The sequence below is a fragment of the Microcaecilia unicolor genome, chromosome 8 (assembly GCF_901765095.1).
Source record: "Microcaecilia unicolor chromosome 8, aMicUni1.1, whole genome shotgun sequence".
In the NCBI taxonomy this organism is placed as follows: Eukaryota; Metazoa; Chordata; class Amphibia; order Gymnophiona; family Siphonopidae; genus Microcaecilia; species Microcaecilia unicolor.
The window spans coordinates 228,929,728-228,953,769 of NC_044038.1; the positions used below are offsets into that span (position 1 = coordinate 228,929,728).

The 24,042-nt window shown below is 42.9% G+C and overlaps 1 protein-coding gene across 1 annotated transcript in view; it reads left to right on the forward strand.

Moving 5' to 3' along the window:
- LOC115476534 (BPI fold-containing family C protein-like) overlaps nt 1–22,772 on the forward strand; it is a 37,424-nt gene extending 14,652 nt beyond the window's left edge. The window contains exons 6-15 of the mRNA XM_030212957.1: nt 274–334; nt 2,716–2,807; nt 6,568–6,744; nt 8,751–8,780; nt 10,951–11,112; nt 15,027–15,106; nt 18,201–18,246; nt 18,835–18,898; nt 21,354–21,430; nt 22,519–22,772. Of these exons, the coding sequence (XP_030068817.1) occupies nt 274–334; nt 2,716–2,807; nt 6,568–6,744; nt 8,751–8,780; nt 10,951–11,112; nt 15,027–15,106; nt 18,201–18,246; nt 18,835–18,898; nt 21,354–21,430; nt 22,519–22,569 (840 nt within the window). The 3' untranslated portion in view covers nt 22,570–22,772. The remainder of the gene's footprint in view (nt 1–273; nt 335–2,715; nt 2,808–6,567; nt 6,745–8,750; nt 8,781–10,950; nt 11,113–15,026; nt 15,107–18,200; nt 18,247–18,834; nt 18,899–21,353; nt 21,431–22,518) is intronic.
- The last annotated feature ends 1,270 nt before the right edge of the window (nt 22,773–24,042 follow it).

Sequence of the window (24,042 nt, forward strand, 5' to 3'; positions counted from 1 at the left end):
GCACACCGAATCCTAATCACTAGACCACCAGGGAACCCAAGAGTTCAACACTTAATATCGACTCCAAAATATTACTATCATTTAATCCAAAACTCTCTGTTATAATAAATGTATGTTCCCCTCTATTTCCCATATCCACGATGAATTGTAAGCCACATTGAGCCCGCAAAAAGTTGGGATAATGTGGGATACAAATGCAATAAATAAAATAAATAAATTCACCAAGTGCGATCATTTAAAGGCACACATTTAATTCTTTCTTATTTATGACAGATATGCACAGCTTTGGCAGAAGAGTCCAAGAAGTGGGCAGTCTATGTCAACGCTCTCCCTGGTGAGTTTTTTCTCTTCTTGCCCAGCGATAGCATATCTAATATAATAAAACGCACCCTCAACGTTCTGAGGACAACGTTCTGAAGCCATCTGATGTCACTCCCAGGCTGAAGGGTTCGTGGATTCATGGTGTGAAGCCTTCAAGCCAGCCAGCCGTCTCTGCCCCGCCCTCGCGTCAAACGTCATGACGTCGAGGGCGGAAAAAAAAAACAAACCAAATCCGGCAGCGAAGCGTCAGGGAAGGAGGCGGCGCTCCCGACGTCTAGCCTTCCCTTCGCTGTGTTCCACCTTCTTCTGACGTCAAGGATGACGTCAAAAGAAGGCGGAACACAGCGAAGGGAAAGCTAGACGTCGGGAGCACCGCCTCCTTCCCTGACGCTTCGCTGCCGGAACCGCCACGGAGGTAAATTTAAAAAGAAGAAAAAAAACAAAAAGGGATGTTGGGGGGAGAGAAGAGGGTGGCCAGTAAAGTAGAACAATGGGAGCGGGAGGGCAGGGGAGAAACGACAGCATGGATGCGAAGGGGAAGGAAATGGATGCGAAGGGGGGGGGGGAGAAGAGGGCGGGCCAGGCTGGGACATGGGAGAGAGAGGAGCATGGATGCGAGGGGGGGTCATGGAAGGGAGAGAGGGGACTTGCTGGAAAAGGATGAATGGAGGCGGCAGGGGACAGAGGAGCATGGATGGGCATGGATTGGGAGGGCAGGGCTCAGGGAGAGAGGGGAATTGCTGGATAGGGATGAATGGAGGGGACAGATGGGCATGGATGGATATGGATTGCAGGGCAGGGCTCAGGGAGAGAGGGGAATTGCTGGATAGGGATGAATGGAGGGGCAGGTGACAGAGGAACATGGATGGGCATGGATTGGGAGGGCAGGGCTCAGGGAGAGAGGGGAATTGCTGGAAAGGGATGAATGGAGGGGACAGGGGACAGAGGAGCATGGATGGGCATGGATTGGGAGGGCAGGGCTCAGGGAGAGAGGGGAATTGCTGGATAGGGATGAATGGAGGAGACAGATGGGCATGGATGGATATGGATTGCAGGGCAGGCCTCAGGGAGAGAGGGGAATTGCTGGATAGGGATGAATGGAGGGGCAGGTGACAGAGGAACATGGATGGGCATGGATTGGGAGGGCAGGGCTCAGGGAGAGAGGGGAATTGCTGGAAAGGGATGAATGGAGGGGACAGAGGAGCATGGATGGGCATGGATTGGGAGGGCAGGGCTCAGGGAGAGAGGGGAATTGCTGGATAGGGATGAATGGAGGAGACAGATGGGCATGGATGGATATGGATTGCAGGGCAGGCCTCAGGGAGAGAGGGGAATTGCTGGATAGGGATGAATGGAGGAGACAGATAGGCATGGATGGATATGGATTGCAGGGCAGGCCTCAGGGAGAGAGGGGAATTGCTGGATAGGGATGAATGGAGGGGACAGGTGACAGAGGAGCATGGATGGGCATGGATTGGGAGGGCAGGGCTCAGGGAGAGAGGGGAATTGCTGGAAAGGGATGAATGGAGGGGACAGAGGAGCATGGATGGATATGGATTGCAGGGCAGGCCTCAGGGAGAGAGGGGAATTGCTGGATAGGGATGAATGGAGGAGACAGATAGGCATGGATGGATATGGATTGCAGGGCAGGCCTCAGGGAGAGAGGGGAATTGCTGGATAGGGATGAATGGAGGGGACAGGTGACAGAGGAGCATGGATGGGCATGGATTGGGAGGGCAGGGCTCAGGGAGAGAGGGGAATTGCTGGAAAAGGATGAATGGAGGGGGCAGGGGACAGATGGGCATGGATTGGGAGGGCAGGGCTCACACTCTCTCTCTCATATACAATGTCTTTCTGACTCTCACTCTCACACACTCTGTCTCACACTGTATCACATTCACTCTCTATGTGCCACACAGTCACTCACACACTCGCTTGGTCTCATACACTCACTCTCACAGAGAATCTGTGTCTCACACACACTCTCTCTCTCGCCCACACATACACACTCTCTCTCACACTGTGTCTCACATACACACTTGCACACACTCTCATTCTCACACACTCTCACAAACACACTCACACCCAGACTCACTCTCTCTCTCACACACTCACACTTTCACTCTGACTCTCAAACAGTCACTCTCACATACACTCTCCCAAACATACATACTCCGAGGAAAACCTTGCTAGTGCCCGTTTCATTTGTGTCAGAAACGGGCCTTTTTTACTAGTTGGGAATATTCCGCATGTTGAATAGAGAACATGGGCATGAGAAAAAGATGAGAGAGTTTTCATTGTTCAGTCAAACACCAAAATTGATCAGCTTGTGTTTTCTTACTTGGAAAATTAATATTCTGCTTGTAACATATATGTTGCTTGCTGTTCTCATAGTCCAACACAAGATCGACGACCATGTTCAAATAGACTACAGACTAGTGAATTCACCAGTGTTCACAAACAAGTATGCTGATGTGGATGTAAAGGTAAGTGTGATGCCAGGGCAAATGAATTGGGTAAATCTCTTATCAGCAGTTAGGTCATTTTTTTTCCTGTTAGAATATTTTATTCAGTCAATCGATAATGTGACCCTCCCCTCATAAGACAGAGGCCCTGGCGTACAAGTATCACTGAGCACAGTGGTAATGAGCGTGGATTCACTAAGAGCTGATGCTAGTTAACCTTCTGACACTGTAGTGAATTATAAACATCTATGACTCATGCAAATTTCTGTCATCAAGCTCCATTTAAAAATAAGATGCCTGCAGTAATTGGACGGTTGACCAACTTGGAAGGGGCATCTGTAGTACTCACTCTTAATCACGAAAACAAAACTGTCTATGGTGGCAGAGCAGGTGGGGGAAGAGGGGTTGGTGGTTGGGAGGTGAGGATAGTGCTGGGCAGACTTATACAGTCTGTGCCAGAGCCGGTGGTGGGAGGAGGGACTGGTGGTTGGGAGGCGGGAAATACTGCTGGGCAGACTTATACGGTCTGTGCCCTGAAAAAGGCAGGTACAAATCAAGGTAAGGTATACACATACAGTATGAGTTTATCTTGTTGGGCAGACTGGATGGACCATGCAGGTCTTTTTCTGCCGTCATCTACTATGTTACCACGTTACTATGTTAGATGCCTGCAGTAATTGGACGGTTGACCAACTTGGAAGGGGCATCTGCAGTACTCACTCTTAATCACGAAAACAAAACTGTCTATGACGAGTTAGAATATCTTTTTGAAATTAGTGAAGGGAAGAGAAAGCAGCAGCTATACAATGTGAAGCCAGGAATGTAACAACTGATGTGCTTTGTACATTGCAAGGCCGAGCAGCTCCTAAATGTTAATTTGGGTCACTGTATATGTTTAAAAGGGAGAGGCAATTTCAGATTTACTATTTTATATTTTAGTGTTTGATTTGGTGTTTGTAAATTGAACGCACTAGAAAAGAAATCCTTTGAAAATGAAAGTACATCTTAGTATATTAACTATAGAGCATGTGTGGTTATAAAATTGGTTCAATTCAATGCCTTGTTTTTACTGGGTGTTTGTGTCACATTGAAAATGGCGCAACGTGGTTATTATTATTTTTTAGTTCAATTCAAGGTTGTGACATACTTATACATACCATACTTTTCATTTTCTTGAAGCTTAATGAAGCTTTCTATCATACCTCTGGTTATATTGATCGTGTGAGGAAACGATTTAATTCAGTATACATAATTCTATAATTACACATACGTAGTTTTGGATTATGGTGGCAATAGGGCAGAAGTGGGTGGGGATTACTTGTGACCCCTAAGGACGCATAAGGGTTAGTAACAGGGTCCGAAATAATGATGGAGCCTGGATAACGCATGGGGAAAGGGAGCAGGAATTTACAGCTGGGCTAGAAGATCTTTCTTAGGAGTGTGGGGGGAGACTGATACCTCGCACTGAAATAACGTATGGGATGGTTTACTAAAGTGCAGAAGGTATTTCCATTTACCACAGGTTAACAGCCCAAATTAAAATGTGATGAGTGTAAAAGCTGTGGGGTATCAGTTGGGGGTGTGTACAGCATTCCCCATGAAGTTTCCACATAGACAACTTCCCTAATACATGTTATTATCGAGAGTGATCAGCATGGATGTGCCTAACACCACCTCATGAGGTGGTGTTAAACATACCCTACAATTGCACATTTAACAATGCACATTTGTGTCCCCACAGTAATTATAATGTGCAGTCCATGCTTAATCTCCACTTAAACCCTGCCCAGTCCCCTGCCCTTTCTCACCCAAATTGTGGCAACATTCCATGTAGAGCCCCAAAGAAAAGCAAGATTCTGGAAGCCTAAAGAGTGACAAGATTTCATGCAGAATCTCAAAGAGTAGCAACATTCCATGTAGAGCCCCAAAGAATAGCAAAATTATGGAATCCTAAAGAGTGACAAGATTCCATGCAGAATCCCAAAGAGTAGCAAGATTCCATGTAGAACTCCAAAGAACAGCAAGATTCTGGAATCCTAAAGAGTGACAAGATTTCATGCAGAATCTCAAAGAGTAGCAAGATTCCATGTAGAACCCCAAAAAACAGCAAGATTCTGGAATTTTAAAGAGTGATAAGATTCCATGCAGAATCCCAAAGAGTAGCAAGATTCCATGTAGAACCCCAAAGAACAGCAAGATTCTGGAAGCCTAAAGAGTGACAAGATTCCATGCAGAATCCCAAAGAGTAGCAAGATTCAATGTAGAATCTCAAAGAGTAGCAACATTCCATACTACAAATCCCAGGGCAAGCAGTTGCTTCCCATGTCTGCCTCAATAGCAGACTATGGCCTTTTCCTCCAGGAATTTGTCCAAACCTTTTTAAAACCCAGATACGCTAACCGCTGTTACCACCTCCTCCGGCAAAGAGTTCCAGAGCTAAACTATTCGTTGAGTGAAAAAATATTTCCTCCTATTTGTTTTAAATATTTGTTGTAATTATGGTTAGCGCATGGTAAAACTGACGCTAACTGCTTAGCACACTTTAGCAAACCTGTTCCGTAGTGCACACCAAACATTTTAGTGCACACTGAATCATTTCAGAGAGCATTAAAATGAAAACAAAATGGAATAAAGTATTGGCTCAGGGCTAGTAGCACAGACGCCCTTACTGCCACCTATCTGCTAGGCAGTAAGGGCTTCCACACTAACCCTGCGATAATTCGTTAGTGCGCGGTGATGCACCTGCATTAACCAGTGTAGCGCTGGGCATGCCTACTCTCCACCCCCAAACACGCTTCCAGCGCAAAATTATGTTTTCTATTTTTAGCACAAGGTAGCTTGTGCCCGACACAAAACCACAGCTTAATAAAAGTGCCCCAAAATGAATCTCCATAATAAAACATTTCTACATGCAGTTCTCCCGTTGACAACCAATTAAGTCTTAGTAAACAAGCCCCTTAAACTATTTCCTCTTTAGATTATTAAATTTTTCATGAAATATGTTTACAGTAGTATTAAAAGCCATCAGATGCATAACCAGGCGCGTTTGGGCCTATAAAAAGTCCAGATCGATGCCGGAGAGAGGAAGTGAGACTTTACCATCTGTGACCATCAGCCCAGAGCTGCGTTGTTCCAGCTACGCGTGTTTGCAAGCTCCGACACCCTCTCTCACCTCATAACATCAGTGTCTGTTCCTGGACCTGGAAGATCTTGATGTGGTGTTAATTCACTATTGCTATTGTATTTTTAGAGGCCCTTTTACAAAGATGTTTAAGGCCCTACGTGAGCCCAGCACACGCCAAATCATCATTACCACCTGGCTACCACATGCCACGGGTGGTAAGTCTGAATTTGGCGTGCGTCAAAAACACGCGGTTGAAAATATTTTCTACTGCATGGCGCTTACCTGGCGGTAAACGGCAATGGGAGAACGCTGCATGCCCCAGGTAACGCGCGAGACCTTACCGCTAAGTCCATGGGGTGGCGGTAAGGTCTCAGGCCGAAAATGGAAGCACGCTGGGTTTTGTTTTGCAGCACGTCCATTTTCCGGCCACTTAAAAAAAGGGATCTTTTTCCAGGACATGGCAAACACTGGCCCGGCGCATGATCAAAAGACGTGCTCGCACTGCCGTAAGCCACTTTTAGCCACGGCTTAGTAAAAGGGCCCCTAAGTTTTTGTATGTATTTGTACTCCGCTTAGAATTTGAGATAATGTGGAATATAAATATCTATAAATAAATTAATAAATAAATAACCACCTTTGAACTTCTTTCCAATTCAGGGAACATTCTATGCAATTAACAATCGCACGGAGCCCGCTCTCGCTCCAGCCCCTTTCACCCTCCCAGACTCAAGCGATTCCATGCTGTACGTTGGAATCTCTGAATATACCTTGAACTCTGTAGCACAGGCCTATTTTGATGATCAGGCCTTGCATTTAGCTTTCACACATAAGCAGGTAAGTGAAATACTTCCAGAACAGGTAAAATTAGTCGTCATTTTCCCTGCCATTTTGTAACTGCAGTTTGTGTAATAAAATTGACAAATGGTTATCAATCAGTATTAAAATACGTTGTTATTGTTGAGTGATGTTGAGTCAGTGTCGTCTCATGGCGTGCCTGTGCAGATTGGTCCTGAACTGTTTGAGCCAGCACCCCCCACCACCAAAAATAAAACCTGGATATTCATTGCCAGTCACCGGAAACAGCTCAGCATTGACTATCCAGGCCAGTGTTGCCAGATGGGTGGGTTTCCCACCCAATTGGGCTGGTTTTCAAGCCAGGATGCTGGAAATTTTCGAAGGCTGCGGGAAATTGGGCTTCTTTTTCGTTGCAGCTGTGCGGGGTTTGTGCTCTTTTCCGGGGCTTCTATTGGTCCAATTTGGTCCAATAGAAGCTTTTCCGGGGTAGGGTTGACATCAGGGGCGGGGTTAATGACATCAGAGATTACATCAGGGGCGGGGCTAACAACATCAGAGGTGACGTCAGGGGCGGGGTCGGTGACGTTGGAGGCGGGGTTTGACTTTGGGTGGGTTTTGGGCTGGTTTAGGGCCGATTTTGGGTAGGGAAAATTTTTCCCATCTGCCCACACTGATCCAGGCTCAGCACCGATTGCAGCACTTGAGAGCACAGAAGGCAGCCTGCTTAATATGGACCTCTTAATGCTCTGGTAATGCGTGCGAACAGGCTACTGCAGACACAAATTAAAGCATTTTGCGGTAGTTTACCTGTTTGCATCTGCTAACCCTGCATGTTACCAATTTAAAAATATATATATATTTTGAGAGAGGCATGTCGTGGATGGAGAATGGATATGTAAATGTTAACCAGTTAGCGTATTATGGAACACTTCTTAATTTGTCTATTTTAGTTACATCCTCATTACTGAATATTATATCTTGCCCCGATATCATTATGTTAGGTTTTATCTAATTATCCACTTCTAATCCTACACGATATTCTTATGCACCTTATTTGTAACAATTCTAAAACTCTTATTCCGTTAATATGATTGCCATGATATTCTTATGCACCATATCTGTATCTATATTCTGTAATTCTTATTCCATTAAAGCGATTGTTGTTGTAATAATATATTGTAAGCCACGTTGAGCCTGCAAATAGGTGGGGAAAATGTGGGATACAAATGCAGCAAAATAAATAAATAAATAAATACATACATAATGTGAACTAACTGGCTAACACAGGGTTAACACAGGAGAACTTAGCACATCCTAAATAGGAGGTGGTAAGTGCTCCTATGTTAACTGTCTGCAGGAAGAGCATGCTAATGGAACATTAGCGAATGACCTGCAAATGACAAAAAAGAAAAAAAAAAAACCTTAAAAAGTTTTTGCAGTAAATCTAGGTTTAGTGCACGTTAAGGTCCAGATTTTGCCACACTTTGGGGTCCTTTTACTAAGCTGTACTGAAACATGGCTTGCGGTCGTATAGGCGTGGGTCTTGGGCACGCGCAGAATCGTTTTCCAGCGCACCTGTAAAAAAAAAATGCCTTTTTAAATTTTTGCTGAAAACGGATGCGCGACAACATCAAAATTGCCGCGCGTCCATTTTGGGTCTAGCCACCTTACCGCCAGCCATTGATCTAGCGGTAAAATCTCCATGAGGTAGTGACCTACGCACGCCAAATGCCACTTTGGCGCGTGTCCGATATGCGTGGCCAAAAATGAACATTCTTTTTCGGCCGGGGGGGAATTAGACACACGCCAAAACTAAAATTACCGCAAGAGCCATGCGGTAGCCATGCGGTAACTCCCTTTGGCATGCGTCGTACACACGTACAGCCTTACGTTGCTTAGTAAATGGGCCCCTTTATTAAAAGAGCCCCTAAATATTTTAAGGTGCATTAGAGAAAGGAATGCAAATCCTATAATGGTTTTCGCAAATTGTAGGATTTTTTTAAATTTCTGACACTCAATCTTATTTTTTTTTTGTCTTGGTACAGCTTGATCACATTGTTAAAGAGCTGGATGGAGTAAGTTGTTCTGTTTTCCTTTCTTCTATCTACCTGTAATAATAAAATGGTTCATAAACAAACAGAAAAGCAGAATAAGGTCAAAAAGGTTTATTGGAACAATGCCCGATGTGGCCACGTTTCGTCCTCAGGCTGCGTCAGGGGTAAAACTATCAAAGGTGTATATAAATATATTATACACACTTATGGTAACACCAAAAATTGTTCGAAAACCAAGTTCCAATCAATACCGTCAGTGTTCAGTGTTCTGTAGCGGGGAGGAGCGAGGATAGTAGACTCTCCCGTTTATTTAATAGGTTGGAAATATATTCCCTTGAAAAAGCGTTAAAAGTGAAACGTGGCTTCCACGTTGGGAAAACGAAGATTTTAAAACACAGAACACTGAACATTGGGAGATACGGAGCAGACTTGACTCAGGCGTCTACTCATCAAAGATAAGTGAAGAACGCTTTACCTCAGATATCAGTTGTGACCTGTTTATTGATATGTGACAGTCTACTAAGGCAGCGCAAGATTAATTAGATTGGACAAACAAGGAAAGGAAGGAAGGAAGGACTTGTGCTGTGATGTTTGGAAGCTGAGATCTTACTCCATATCATTATGGTTTTATGCACATCAGCACGACTGAGCACTGCAAATTTAAAACATTAAAAAATTGAAATGAATTAATGTCTGGTTTTACATTCTGGTGCAACAGAGAACTTTTCATAAATATATGTGACCAAAATTACTAATCAGGGGGATAACTCTTTTAATTCCAGAGTCACTTTTAATATCGACTACACAAAGACTCCAGTATTTTTTCTTTATCACAAAAACATTTTATTATATTGCAATGCCCGCTAACCTCACTAGCACTGCTGCCTACTAATAAAACCTCACACATTCACTCCTCCGCTCACCTTGCACACCTGTATTTAATTTAAATACAAAACAGTTGATTTTACATTTTAAACTGCATACTTATACTGTTTCGTATTGTGCATATGTTTTGCCATGCTTATACATTATATCATACTCAAATAATCAAAACTCAGTCCTGCCAGCTAAATGGTCCTTTTCCTACAAACGCCATGCCTTCCGCATGGACGCAGTGAAAATGTTTCCACATAAACGCTGGATGACTGTTCTTCATGGACAAACTCTGTATGTCCGTTAAACCTCCGTTGGCTGTTCAAATACGCCACCTCCAGTCATTAGTATGCATCACAATACAGGTGCTGTGTGCTCGGTGACTAACTCAACAGTCCACCATATCTGTTTCATGTTATGCTGAGCACACAGCACCTGTATTGTGATGCATACTAATGACTGGAGGTGGCGTATTTGAACAGCCAACGGAGGTTTAACGGACATACAGAGTTTGTCCATGAAGAACAGTCATCCAGCGTTTATGTGGAAACATTTTCACTGCGTCCATGCGGAAGGCATGGCGTTTGTAGGAAAAGGACCATTTAGCTGGCAGGACTGAGTTTTGATTATTTGAGTATGATATAATGTATAAGCATGGTAAAACATATGCACAATACGAAACAGTATAAGTATGCAGTTTAAAATGTAAAATCAACTGTTTTGTATTTAAATTAAATACAGGTGTGCAAGGTGAGCGGAGGAGTGAATGTGTGAGGTTTTAATAGTAGGCAGCAGTGCTAGTGAGGTTAGCGGGCATTGCAATATAATAAAAATATGTGACCAGTGAAGCCACAAGTCACAACGGTGTTTTGACGACCACGCGCAGCTGTGATTTGTGGCTTCACTAGGAGGATATATTTATGAGCCACTTGGTTATACTCATATTGCACAGTTTGCTGACCCCTGACAAAGGCATAGAGCCGAAACTTGGCTGAGTCGTTGCAAAATTGAGTTGCATGTGGCAAACATTTGACAATCGTCTTCTTCTTCTCTGGACTGCCTTTGCTATTGTTTCTGCTTGTACTGATTTTGCAGAGAATTTTTCTCCTGTTCTCTTGCTTTGCTGCCAATTCTGATTTGGACATTTTGTTTCAAAAACGCCCCTCCATGGCTGTATTTGGACCGTACAGGTGCTTTCGGCTTTCATATTTTTGGCAGAGGATTGACTTACTGCTTCCCCAAGGAGAGGTTTGCTCTGGAGCAGAACTACAGTGCTTCCCTGATCAATCCTCATGTTTCTGTCTTCACTGATCTACAGGTGACCGCGAATTTACCTGAAGCAAGAGGCAGATTAAGAGCCACTAAGGCTCCAGTATTCACACTGAAACCAAAGAACATGACTGTGGAATTGGCTGGTCAAATTGAGTTGGTCACCAAGGAAAACAAAAAGCCTGCTCACTCTGAGATCACTGTCAGTATTGTAAGTATCATGACACATGATGACAAATGGCATCTGTGTGGAGCAATGAGGTCAAAGAAACTAGTTACAGATACCTATTTCGTTGGAAATTACAGGATGTAGAACATCATGCAAATTATTCATTATTGCTCCATTATAAAAGCCAGAATCTTCCACCAAATTCGGCGTCATTAAAATATGTTTGATCTATAATGAAGACCTTAAGGGCCCTTTTACTAAGATGCATAGGTTCCTACGTGCATACAGTTAACGCCAAATTAGAATTACTGCCCGGCTACTGCACGCCCCAGGATGTAATTCTAATTTTGACGTGCGTCCAAAACGCGCAGCAGAAAATAATGTCTGTTTTCTACTGCATGGCGCTAACTGGGCGGTAATCGGCAGTGTATGCACACTGATGATTACCGCCTAACGTGCCAGACTGTACCACTTAGTCAATGGGTGGCGTTAAGGTCTCAGGCCCAAAATGGACGCATGCTGATTTTTATTTTGCTGCACGTCCATTTTCACCCAAAAAAGGACCTTTTTTGCAGACACACTGAAAAATGGACCTGCACGCGTCCAATACACGTGTATACACCAGCGCAGGTCATTTTTCAGTTCACCTTAGTAAAAGGACCCCTAAGTGAAGCCATGGTAATTGTGCTAATGGAAATTTAATTTTTTTTTATTTGTTACATTTGTATCCCACATTTTCCCACACATTTGCAGGCTCAATGTGGCTTACATAATACCGTGAAGGCATTCGCCAAGTCCGGTATGGGAACAGTACAAAATGTTATAGTGGGATAGGGAAGATAAGATTCAATCAAGTTGGGTTTGAGGTAAAAGGGTTTGTCAATCTTCAATACGATCTTTGATAGTGAAGTGTTGCAGGCTTGAGTCACTTAAGTTGGGTCATTCGGATATACCTTTCCGAATAGGTGAGTCTTTAATCATTTTCTGAATTTTAGATGATCATAAGTTGTTTTCACCACTTGTGGCAGTGCGTTCCACAGGCGCGTGCTTATGTAAGAGAAGTTGGACACATGGGTTGTCTTGTATTTTAGTCCTTTGCAATTAGGGTAGTGGAGATTCAGATAAGACCGTGATGAACTAGTACTTTTTCTGATTGAGAGATTGATAAGGTCAATCATGTAACCTGGGGCTGCACTGTAGATAATCTTAAAATTAATCTTAAAATTAGAGCTCAACACATTATGCAGTCCACCATTCTTCTATGGCCCACCTAATTCTTGACCCCAACAAAAGCTGTCCAATATTCAGTGCTATTTAACCAGCCAGGAATGGCTCCTGACCGGTTAAATAGCGCTTAGCTGGCATCTGTGAATATTTAGCTTGGAATAGCCAGTTATCTCACGTTGAATACTTTCGGTCAGCACTTAGCAGATAACTGGCTGTATCGCGTGATATAGCCGGCTATCCACGAATATTCAGCGCATCACTGGCTAAGTTGGGCAGTCAAATTGGGCCACTGAAATAGCAGGCCTATTTTTGACCAGTTTCAACTTAACCGGCCTGTGATGAATATCGACTGAGCACATACTTGCAGGACGTCAGACTCACAGAAACAGAAGCCTGCACGGCCGCATTGCTGATCTGCAAGGGCAGGCTTCTACAGGGAATGTTGCTAGTGGAGGAGTAGCCTAGTGGTTAGTGCAAGGGACTCTGATTCTGGGGAACTGGGTTCAATTCCCATTGTAGCTCCTCATGACTCTGGGCAAGTCATTTAACCCTCCATTGCCCCTGGTACAAAATAAGTACCTGAATATATGTAAACTGCTTTAAATGTAGTTGCAAAAACCTCAGAAAGGCAGTATATCAAGTCCCATTTCCCTTTCCACCCATTAACTAATCATTTTGGTTGCAGATCTGAGACCTGCACCCAAATTTGGGGAAATTTTATAGAATCTGAGAGTTAATGTGCGAACTAGCACGTGCAAACTGTCGTACCACTTCGATATCCGTTAGTGCACTTCTGCGGTAATGGTTAACCCACACCAGTTTGCACACTTTTCAAAAAAAAAAAATGTTCTCGTATGTTTTTGAAAAGGAGCAGAATATGTTCGGTGATCTCTCATTGAGAACTTCAAAGAAGTTCCTAAATATACTGGAAATAAATTGCATTGCATGAGCACCGCTGTTCCCTGTAAGCTGAGCAGGAGTCGTCCACCTATGGTCCTGCCAGTAGGGGGAGCTGTTTCACTATCACATTTTCAATAGTGAGGGACAGGCAAGCTCTGCAGAGCTCCAAGGAACATGTCTGTCCATAGCAATTGAAAACTTGCTATTGAAACATCACCCCCTACTGGCAGCATTGCAGTTGGAGGACTCCCACTAAGCTTAGAGGAGACAGTGATGAGCACTTCTGGATATTCTTGCCATGACAGGCACATTCACTGAGGCTAATCCCAAATCTGATATTGCATTCATTTTTTCTGTGGTCAAAGAAGAGGGAGAGGAAGAATTGTTTTCTGCATAGAGAAAACACGAAAAATCAATACGTGGGGAGGGTAAAGTTCCATAAAAGCATCACAAATCAGTTTGATGAACCCTTGCAAAATCCAGGTTTCATCAAGTGGTTCACCAACTTTACTGGAGAGAGAGAGAGAGAGAGAGAGAGAGAGAAGTTATTTGTAACTAGTAAAAAAGGCCCGTTTCTGGAACGAATGAAACGGGCGCTAGCAAGGTTTTCCTGGGAGTGTGTATGTTTGAGAGAGAGAGCCAGAGTGAATGTGCGGGTGTGTGACAGAGTGAGACTGTCTGTGTGACAGTGTGTGTGTGAGAATGAGAGTGCGTGACAGGGCCCCCTCCCCTGTTCCTAATGCCCCTCACCCCGTTCCCTCCCCTCATTTTCCTCCTCCTTCCCACACTTTGGGCTCCTTAAGGCTTTCAAAAGTCTATGTACCCCCGTGGCCCTAACGCCCAGTATCCGGATACCCCACCGCTTTCCTCCTCACCCCCCCCCCCCCCAAGATGTAATACTTTCACGTCCTTCATTTTAAAAAAAAAAAGTGTCCTATCTACCCTGTGTACAAATGCCCGGCATTCAGATTGTGTTCCTCTCGTAAATTTTCATTTCTTTCATTCATTCAGAACTTGCCTCCCCCCCCCCCCCCCCCCCCCCCGAACACTTTTGGTTCCTTCAGTCTTTTAAAACTGTCCTATGTACCCTGGCCAGCATTGAGATTGTTTTCCTGTCCCAAATTTGCATGTGTTTCAGTCATTCACAACTCCCCCCCCCCCCCCTTCTCCAGTTTAACACTTTCGTTTCCTTCAGTCTTTTAAAACTCTCCTATCTACCCTCCTGTGTCCTAATGGCCAGCATTCAGATTGTTTTCCTTTCCCAAATTTTCATGTCTTTCAGTCCTTCAGAACTCCCCTCCTCCCCCCATTTAACACTTTCGGTTCCTTCAGTCTTTTAAAACTCTCCTATCAACCCTGTGTCCTAATGGCCAGCACTCAGATTGTTTTGCTTTGCCAAATTGTCTGTCACTGAGGTCAGTACATGCCTGCCTAGCAGACCACTTCCGGCAGGCACAGTCCCAAGCACATCCTGTTGGAGGTGAGAATTATTATGTAGGATATCCACAGAAATTTGCTAGTAGACCTCTGCAACTATACTTCAGAAATCACATATTAGTTGGAAAAATCCATTGGGTGTTTGCAAACCCTGAACCAGACTGGCTAAGGTTTGAGTCAAACTAGATCTTCCATCTCTGCCTGCATGACATCCCTGTGTATCTGTTGTGCAAGGCTCCTGGCTAGCATCATTGCACACCTGCAGGATTATCAGTCTTCCTGGCTCCTCAGAACAAATATTTATCTAAAATTGTGGCACGCTCAGAACCAGGATATTTGGTGTTTAACAACAGCCTTACTGAGATGACTCTTCCTATTCTTATTCCATGCAGACAAGCAGCATCAGTGCTGACGTGTCCATTTCAGAATCAAACTCCAGACTGAACGTAACCGGTTCTTTAACTCTGAACAGGTAATGCCAGATTTCAGGATTCACTGTGTTTAAAGGGAAAGGACAAAGGCCAACTCAACTTGCATACCAGTGTTAAAGAGTATTTATAGCAATATAGGTGCTTGCCAAGGAAGGGGTAAACACCTATTTCTATTCTTGCCAAACAGTCACCTTGTAGCACATTTTTGTTAATTAGTCATCACTCAACCACACCAGTTATAAAAAAATAAAAGTAATGCACTGGCAGATTCAGGGATATAATTCAAGGACTCTTTTACTAAAATGGGCATCCTGACATAATAACCCTGTCGGCAGCCATTTTGAATCGGCACCGGGACGGGAGGCAGCAAGACAGTCTGCAGTCGCTCTGGGCAGGAAAGAGGAGGCTCTTTCCTGCCTCGAAGAGGTCACTAGACCACCAGGGCAGTACATTAAGGTAAAGGGAGGGAAAGGGAGGATAGGACACCGTTAGGGGCTGTGACATGGGGGCAGGTTGGGGTGTGAAAGGGGTAGGCGGTACGTAACAGCGGGCAGGGTGGGGTGGGGGAAGGGCAGGGATGGGCAGGGCCGGGGCATGTGTCCTTTTTGGGGGGGGGGGGGGAACATGGTCCTGGGGAACTGGGTTCAATTTCCACTGCAGACACAGGCAGCTCCTTGTGACTGTGGGCAAGTCACTTAACCCTCCATTGCCCCAGGTACAAATAAGTACCTGTATATACTATGTAAACCCCACATAAAGGCAGCATATCAAGTCCCAGTTCCCTATTTCAAATTCTACATGGAATGTTGCTACTATTGAGATTCTGTTGCTACTATTTGAGATTCTACATGGAATGTTAATGTTGCTATTCCACTAGCAACATTCCATGTAGAAGCCTGCCCTTGCAGATCAGCAGCACGGTCGCACAGGCTTCTGTTTCTGTGAGTCTGCCGTCCTGCAGGACGTCAGACTCACAAAAACAGAAGCCTGCGCGGCCACATTGAGTGGCCTAGTGGTTAGAGTGGTGGACTTTGGTCCTGGGGAACTGGGTTCAATTCCCACTGCAGGCACAGGCAGCTCCTTGTGACTCTGGGCAAGTCACTTAACCCTCCATTGCCCCAGGTACAAATAAGTAACTAAGCCGCATTGAGCCTGCCATGAGTGGGAAAGCATGGGGTACAAATGTAACAAAAAAAAATGGTAACACTAGCCCTAGATGCACATAGAAACAACAAAAAAAAGTGTCCAAAAATCTCTTATTGTAAATACTCCAAACCACAACATCAGAATGAAATTGTAAAAGCAATCCAAAATGTCTTTAGATCTAAAAAAAAATAATCACGTGAACTCCAGCAATTATTATCTGTAATGGAGCTGTCACTATCTCCAGAGTAGTTCACTACAAATCGTTGGCTAGGCCGGGTCAGCACTTATTGCAATAGAAAGCAACATTATCTGATAGCCTTTTAAAGATCGTATCCCCGTACCTGAAGAGCTCGGAAACTATAAAAACTTTCAGAGCTTGTGTAATTAGCTGTTTGGTTCTTAGAGTTTCCACGTTCTTAGCATTCATTGCTCTGCTACTTTGTAGGTTGTCAGTGATGAAATGCTGACTTCTAGCATCCAGACATTAAGGCAAATCATGAAAATGAAGAGAAACATAGGTGCTTTGCTCTTTGCTATATGATACGGCATTGATGCATTTTAATGTGAAACTGGTTATCAATAGAAATCAAACAAAATAAAACATGGAAAAGAAAATAAGATGATACCTTTTTTTATTGGACATAACTTAATACATTTCTTGATTAGCTTTCGAAGGTTGCCCTTCTTCGTCAGATCGGAAATAAGCAAATGTGGTAGCAGATAGTATATATAAGTGAAACATTCAAGCATTACTATGACAGTCTGACAGGGTGGGGGGAGGGGGGTGGGTAGGAAGTATGCATGGGGACATCAAAGCATATCATTGATATTCTAACAGGATGGGTGTGGATAGGTGAGGGGTGGGGTGATCAACAGAGACATACAGCTTCATGGTTTATAATGGGCTAGGAACCCCAGATCCTTGTTAAGTCCTTTCTGTTGGGTGTTAAAATATTCAATCATTCTGACTTCAAAGGTCTTACGTTCTTGTATGGTTTTAAAGTTACCTTTCAGGATTCTCACTGTGAAGTCACTGGTACAGTGTCCTGGTCCTATAAAATGTTGACCAACAGGCGTGGGAACCCTGCTGGCACCAGTATTGTTCATATGATGTCTATGTACTGTCTTTCTTCTATGTTTGTGCAGCGCTGCGTACGCCTTGTAGCGCTATAGAAATGCTAAATAGTAGTAGTAGTATGTAAATTGAATCATCTTATTTTCTTTTCCATGTTTTATTTTGTTTGATTTCTATTGATAACCTTAAGAGTGGACTAACACGGCTACTACACTCCTCTACTTAATGTGAAACTGAAAATAGTCACAAAATATAATTACATACTCAAAAGAATGAATTACTTCAAGCAAGTACTCTTAGCTTAAAGAGGAAAAAGGCCTCGAGAAACCCCTCAACAGCTTAAAAAGTCAAACTGGGGTTGGACTTCCTCATCATCGGCCCAAAAAACCTCTATGCGCAGACTTAATTGGCTAAAGAGTATTAGAACAAAACTTAGCTCAAGGACGAGTCAGTCTCTGTGCTCCCTTGTTGGTTAAGTTTTCTTCTAATACTCTTTAGCCAATTAAGTCTGCGCATAGAGGTTTTTGGGGCCGATAATGAGGAAGTCCAACCCCAATTTGACTTTTTAAGCTGCCAAGGGGTTTCTCGAGGCCTTTTTCCTCTTTAACTACTACTACTACTACTATTTAGCATTTCTATAGCGCTACAAAGCGTACGCAGCACTGCACAAACATAGAAGAAAGACAGTCCCTGCTCAAAGAGCTTACAATCTAATAGACAAAAAAATAAAGCAAGCAAATCAATTAATGTGTAGAGGAAAGAGGAGAGGAGGGTAGGTGGAGGCGAGTGGTACCTAATTATATTTTGTGACTTTCAACCGACCAACCTAGGTAACTCACCCCATTATATATATTGAGTTCAAACTGAAAATAGTGTCAGTGTATGATCTTACCTTGGTTTTATCTTCCTTTTAGTATTACACTACATGTCATGTCTGAAGACAAAACTAAGGCCTCCAAGGTAAGTGACAACTGGGGAAGAGATAAAAGAAATGATGGAGGAATAAAACAGAATTAATATTTCAATAAAATCTGCTGCCTTTTTCTGAGTATGGGGATCTATTTCATATGGGACTGGGAAGTAAATCTTATTAGAACATAAGAACGTAAGCATTGCTATACTGGGTTAGCCTGAATGGAGATAGTGAGAATGTGGAATGACTGAACTAGAGTGGTGGGTTAATATTATTTTGCTGTTCGAAAAGGTTTTAATTCAATTTGTCATTGAGCGTTTTCTATAAAGAAGTCATTGAAATGTCTTAATAAATTTGAGGTGGTTACTAGACAGATGCATATTCATTAAGGATATCCTGAAAACCTGACCTTTTTGCAGCCATTGAGGACTGACATGGGCATCTCTGGTTTAGCGCATTGGCCTCTTTGACTACAAACCTGATTCAACATAGCCATTGGCTGATGAGAAAAACTCACAAAGGCAATTCTGGCAATCATAGTGCGCATCTCAAATGTAGTTAAAATGATTTGCCTGGTCAGGGAAACGTCCGACTCGTGATGAAGTTAAATGCTCTTTATTTATTTTCGTTACCAGTTTGCAGAGTTAGAGAAATCTGTGAAAAATTTCATTGAGAAACATCTTGTGCCAACTTTAGATGGTAAGTAAGGAAGAGAATCTCAAAAGGCAAAATGATATGAAATGGGAAACAGAATATTGTAACGCACTCTTTTTAGGTCAGGGAATGGCTCTTTGCAGTCCAATTCTCTTCTCCGGATGGGGTGAATGCCCCTGTCCCACTCCCAGATCTAGTTAAACACCACCCTGTAATCCAACTCGGTTTAGAACCAAACACACACTTGGTAACCAGCCTCTCTTCTTGGGCCAAGGGCTGGCCTGCTCAGTTCTAACCAAAAAAAAAAAAAAACCTCCACTCAGCTTCATCCTTCAGCTTATCACAGTTCCCTCTGTCAGTTGAAGTGCAATCCCCAAACCTCCCAGGGGAAAAACATTCATACAGGACCAAGAGTTCAGTTCATCTGCTCCATCAAATCCTTAAGGTAGAAGTTCAAACTAAAGTTTCTCAGTCTCTCACTAAAGCACTGGAATGGCCCTGCACAAAGAAGGCCTAGCAGAGCACCACCCTCTTCACAGGATTCACCTCAGAAGCTTAGCTGAAATTGGGTGGCGGAGCAGTTGGGGGGAAGAGGGGGTGGTGGTTGGGAGGCGAGGATAGGGGAGGGCAGACTTATACTTATACGGTCTGTAACAGAGCCGGTGATGGGAGGCGAGACTGGTGGTTGGGAGGCGGGAAATACTGCTGGGCAGACTTATATGGTCTGTGCCCTGAAAAGGACAGGTACAAATTCAAGGTAAGGTATACACATATGAGTTTGTCATGGGCAGACTGGATGGACCATGCAGGTCTTTTTCTGCCGTCATCTACTATGTTACTATGTTACCTCTGCGACCACCCCCCACTCTGCCACCTAGTGCTAACAAAAAGTTACTTTTTAGGTGTTTTCCTCTCAGTCCATATGTGCTAGATCCTCTGAGCAGGGCAAGTCAGCAGGGAACTCCCTCCCTTCCTCCACACAGTCCATGGGCTCTGCCCCCTCCTTCCACTCTCCACTTCTCTCTTCACTGCTCACCTGCTCACTGTTCTCAGGGACTCAAGCTCCCCTCCCCCCTTGCATCTGTGAGTATCTTGTACTGATTAGGTACCCAAGGGAATTGGGCTTCATCTTTCAGTGGACCCCTGCTGGTGACTGACTTCAATGGCATCCCTTTTCCCGAGCTGCATCCCTTCCAGTTATTCTCCGGAATCCCTACCGGGATTGCCTGTCTGCCCTTCTCTTTAAGCTTCCTGGAGAACTCTGGGTAAGGTAGTTCAGAACTTGCCTGCCCTTGGCTGGGATCACTGTGCTTAGCCCTATCACAATATGGAGGAGGGATACGGAAGGAACCATAGTGAGGAGAAGACAAGAAATTGAAGTTGTTATCCCCTTGGTCCATGGTTGTTGCTTTTTCAAGTTTAGTGCTTGCCATTTTGAAAAACAATATTGGCAATGCCTTTTAGTATTTTGATTGAATTGCACTCAGAGTTCTTGAACCAAGGTTTTTGTAGGGACTTTCACTAAAGTTTTCTACACTTTCTTTGATTTATTTTGATATTCACATATTTGTTTGTTAAAAGTATTTCACATTAAAAAAAATTGGAAGGGTCTCAAAAATAAGAAGTATTAATGATGTATAGAGCATGATAGTGAGTCGTTATTACGGCTAGTCTCACTAACAAAGAGGCTTGGCTGAAGGATCAGCCTAGACTGAATTCTCCTTGCATTTCCCTTCTTTAAAATATCCAAATATTTAATGTATGTAGTGGTTACAGTTACTAATTGGAGAGTGTGGAATTCTTTACTGGATTACCCTACATTTGGGATTGACTACAGATATATACTGCTACCTCCACAGCATCTCATGTCCCAAATGAACTGATAATTGGGTTTTGTATGGCTGCCTGGATTCCATGTAAGTGAAAAGAGTAACGGGTCATGGGTTTGATAAACTGCCTTTCTGTGGTACAATCAAAGCGGTTCTCATTTATTACGTGCAGGTATTTTCTCTGTCACTAGTAGGTTCAATGTCTAAGGGGTCCTTTTAAAAAGGCACGCTGAAAAATGGCTTCCGGTAGTGTAGGCGTGGGTGTTGGGTGCACGCCAATCCATTTTTAGCGCACCTGTAAAAAAAGACCTTTTTAAACAATTTTGCTGAAAATGGACGTACGGCAAAATGAAAATTGCCATGCATCCATTTTGGGTCTGAGACCTTACCGCCACGCATTACCCTAGTGGTAAAGACTGACGCGATGACAGAATGCAGAATGGGTTTCTAGGCCATGGTGAACTCCAGCATGGTTTTCAGTTGATGATCCTAAGGTATAACTAGAAAGTGTTACGGTAGCCACATTATAACATCTATAAAGTTAGAGGAGCAAGCATTGAACTTGCAATGGATAATACATTCATGGATAAAGAAGTATCTGAAAAGGTGTGGTTTGTAAGAGTGTTACATTCGATTTGATTTGTTTCTTTGTTTTTATATTTATTTTAAAGGGAAACTGAAGCGCGGGGTGACTATTCCAAGTGTTCCTTTTATAAAACTGGTTAATCCTATTTCCCACACTAATGAGGTAAGATTCTGAAACCATGTTGGTTTCAATTTTTGTACATTTATATCATGTAAATATATATAAAATTAGAGTGGAAGGCGAGCAAGAATTAGGCCAGAAAGAAAGAAAATCTCATATTTATTTTATAAACCACTTCCAAAGTGGCGTATAATGGGATAAAATACACAAGACTACATTCACTCCCCATAATAATATCTGTAGATAAACTTAGTAGTACGGGAGACTTAAATTATCCAACAGCTAAAGAAAGAGAAGACCCATGTTCTGAATTTCTACTGGAATTTCACACAATCTAGTTCCTGCCTAAAATCTACTTAGGGTTTGTTCTATGGGAAGAGGGCACACACTGAAAAGGCCCTGTAACAAGGATTCACCTTCTTCACATATATCATGTTGGTACCACAATTTGAGCACCCAAACTAGAGCAAGGATCCCGAGTAATTATCATTCTAATATGATCAATATTGTGGGTCATGATCTATAATGTGTCTTACATTATATTCAAGCTTTCATAGGTGACCATTGTAATGACCTTTAACAAGAGGATGGCCATCCTGGGAATCCTCAAAATCACCCCAGCCAAAGTATTCTGCACGACTTGTTGTTGATGAAAACGTTTCTTAGTCAAACTCAAATAACAACCATTGAAATAATCTAAATGTTCTAAATAAATTATCATCTAACGATGGATATTCATTTTTGACCCTTTGTAAGTTGAAAAAAAGGCTGTCTTGAGCACCCGCATAACTTGTGATTCCATCAACGACTAGGAATTCCAATGAATCTCTAAATATTTCACCAACTGAACTGGGAATGACTATCTACATCCAAAGTCATTTGTGAGCAAGACGATCAGGGATGGTTCTCTTTCAGGATTAGCAGGCTGTGATACATTTTGAAAGGACCAACGAAAAACGATGCAATACATGAGCTTTTGCGATATTATAGACATCCTTTTTCATAGAGAAGAATGAAACTAAAATGAAAAGGCAGATGTAGATGAAGGGACTTGGAAGGTCATTGTAGAAACACTTCCAACTGTGTGTGGAATGCAACCTAATTTTAATGCTTGTGTTCTTTTCCCTCAGAAATTCTTCCAGCTCAACACAGATATCGCATATAACTTCCCAAGAATGTAAACGTTTTTCCCTGGAGAAGAAGCAGAGAGTGGGAGAATGGGATTGAGCCTTATATTGTGTCTCAAAGTTGAACAGAAGACTACATTCTGTCAGAAACTGCCAATTCTACCACAACTAGTCCATACTTGTTAACAATGTAATGCTCTGCTGACTCATTCAAGAACGTTCATTAAGTTCATTTCAATTTAACCATTGATTATTATCAACTATGGAATTCTCAAAATTGCAATGTTAACGATGATGGCTACATGCTGTAACTTTGGTTAGTACTGTCAAAGACCCATATAAGTAACATGTAACATAGTAGATGACGGCAGCAAAAGACCTGCATGGTCCATCCAGTCTGCCCAAGAAGATAAACTCATATGTGCTACTTTTTGTGTATACCGTACCTTGATTTGTATCTGCCATTTTCAGGGCACAGACCGTAGAAGTCTTGCCCAGAACTAGCCCCGCCTACCAACCACCAGAGAGGAAGCTGGTGCAGACCTCAGTTTTGTAACTAAAATTGTGATGATTTTAATAATAAAAATATCTATTGTCTTGTAAATGATGACTGCGTTCATGAATTACAGTCAAAAAACCATTGTCTTCCAAAGATGAAAAAAATCAACAGATGACACCAAAGTAGTTTTGTGATATTACATGAACCTCAGGACATATTTATTTATTTGTTACATCTGTATCCCACATTTCCCCACCTATTTGCAGGCTTAATGTGGCTTACATAGTACCATAACGGCGTTCACCAGTTCCAGTTTGAACAAATGCAGGTGTTATTGTGGTAGAATAAGGTTAATGTATGGTAGATACATTGGGGAAGTTAGGGAGGGAGAAGGAAGTTGGAGTGTGTCCGTTGCGATCTTTGGTTTTGTTATGTTGCAGGTATTCAGGCTTTTATGTTGGGTCGGTGGGATATGCCTTCCTGAACAGGTTTGTTTTTAGTTCTTTTCGGAAGTTTAGGTGGTCGTACATTGTTTTTACTATTTTTGCCAGAGCGTTCTATAGTTGTGCGCTTAAATAGGAAATCTCTAGGGATGGACTTTCATTTGCAATGAGATGGAAAATGGCAATGACATATCCCTTGTTGTTGAATGTCATTTGCAAACAAAAATGAGCAGAAAAACACAAAAATGAATGTTTCATGGTTTGCCAATAATAGCACTCACTCTTTCAAGAGAACACACAATGTTTACAAAGAAGATATCAATTGTACATGTGCGAACCACTGTACACCTGTGCATATTCCCCCTAATTCTATAAATGGCGCCTTAAGTTGTGCACGCTAATTTGGTTGCACGGCCGAATTGTGCGCACATCTTAATTGATTAACAAGCCAATGAGTGTCAATAATTGGTAGTTAACAACCAATTAGCGGCACTAATTGGCTTTAATTAGAATTCTAATACGCACAGCCAAAAAGGGGGCATGACCTTGGGTGTGGAATGGGTGGGTCACTGATGTTTAAAAAAT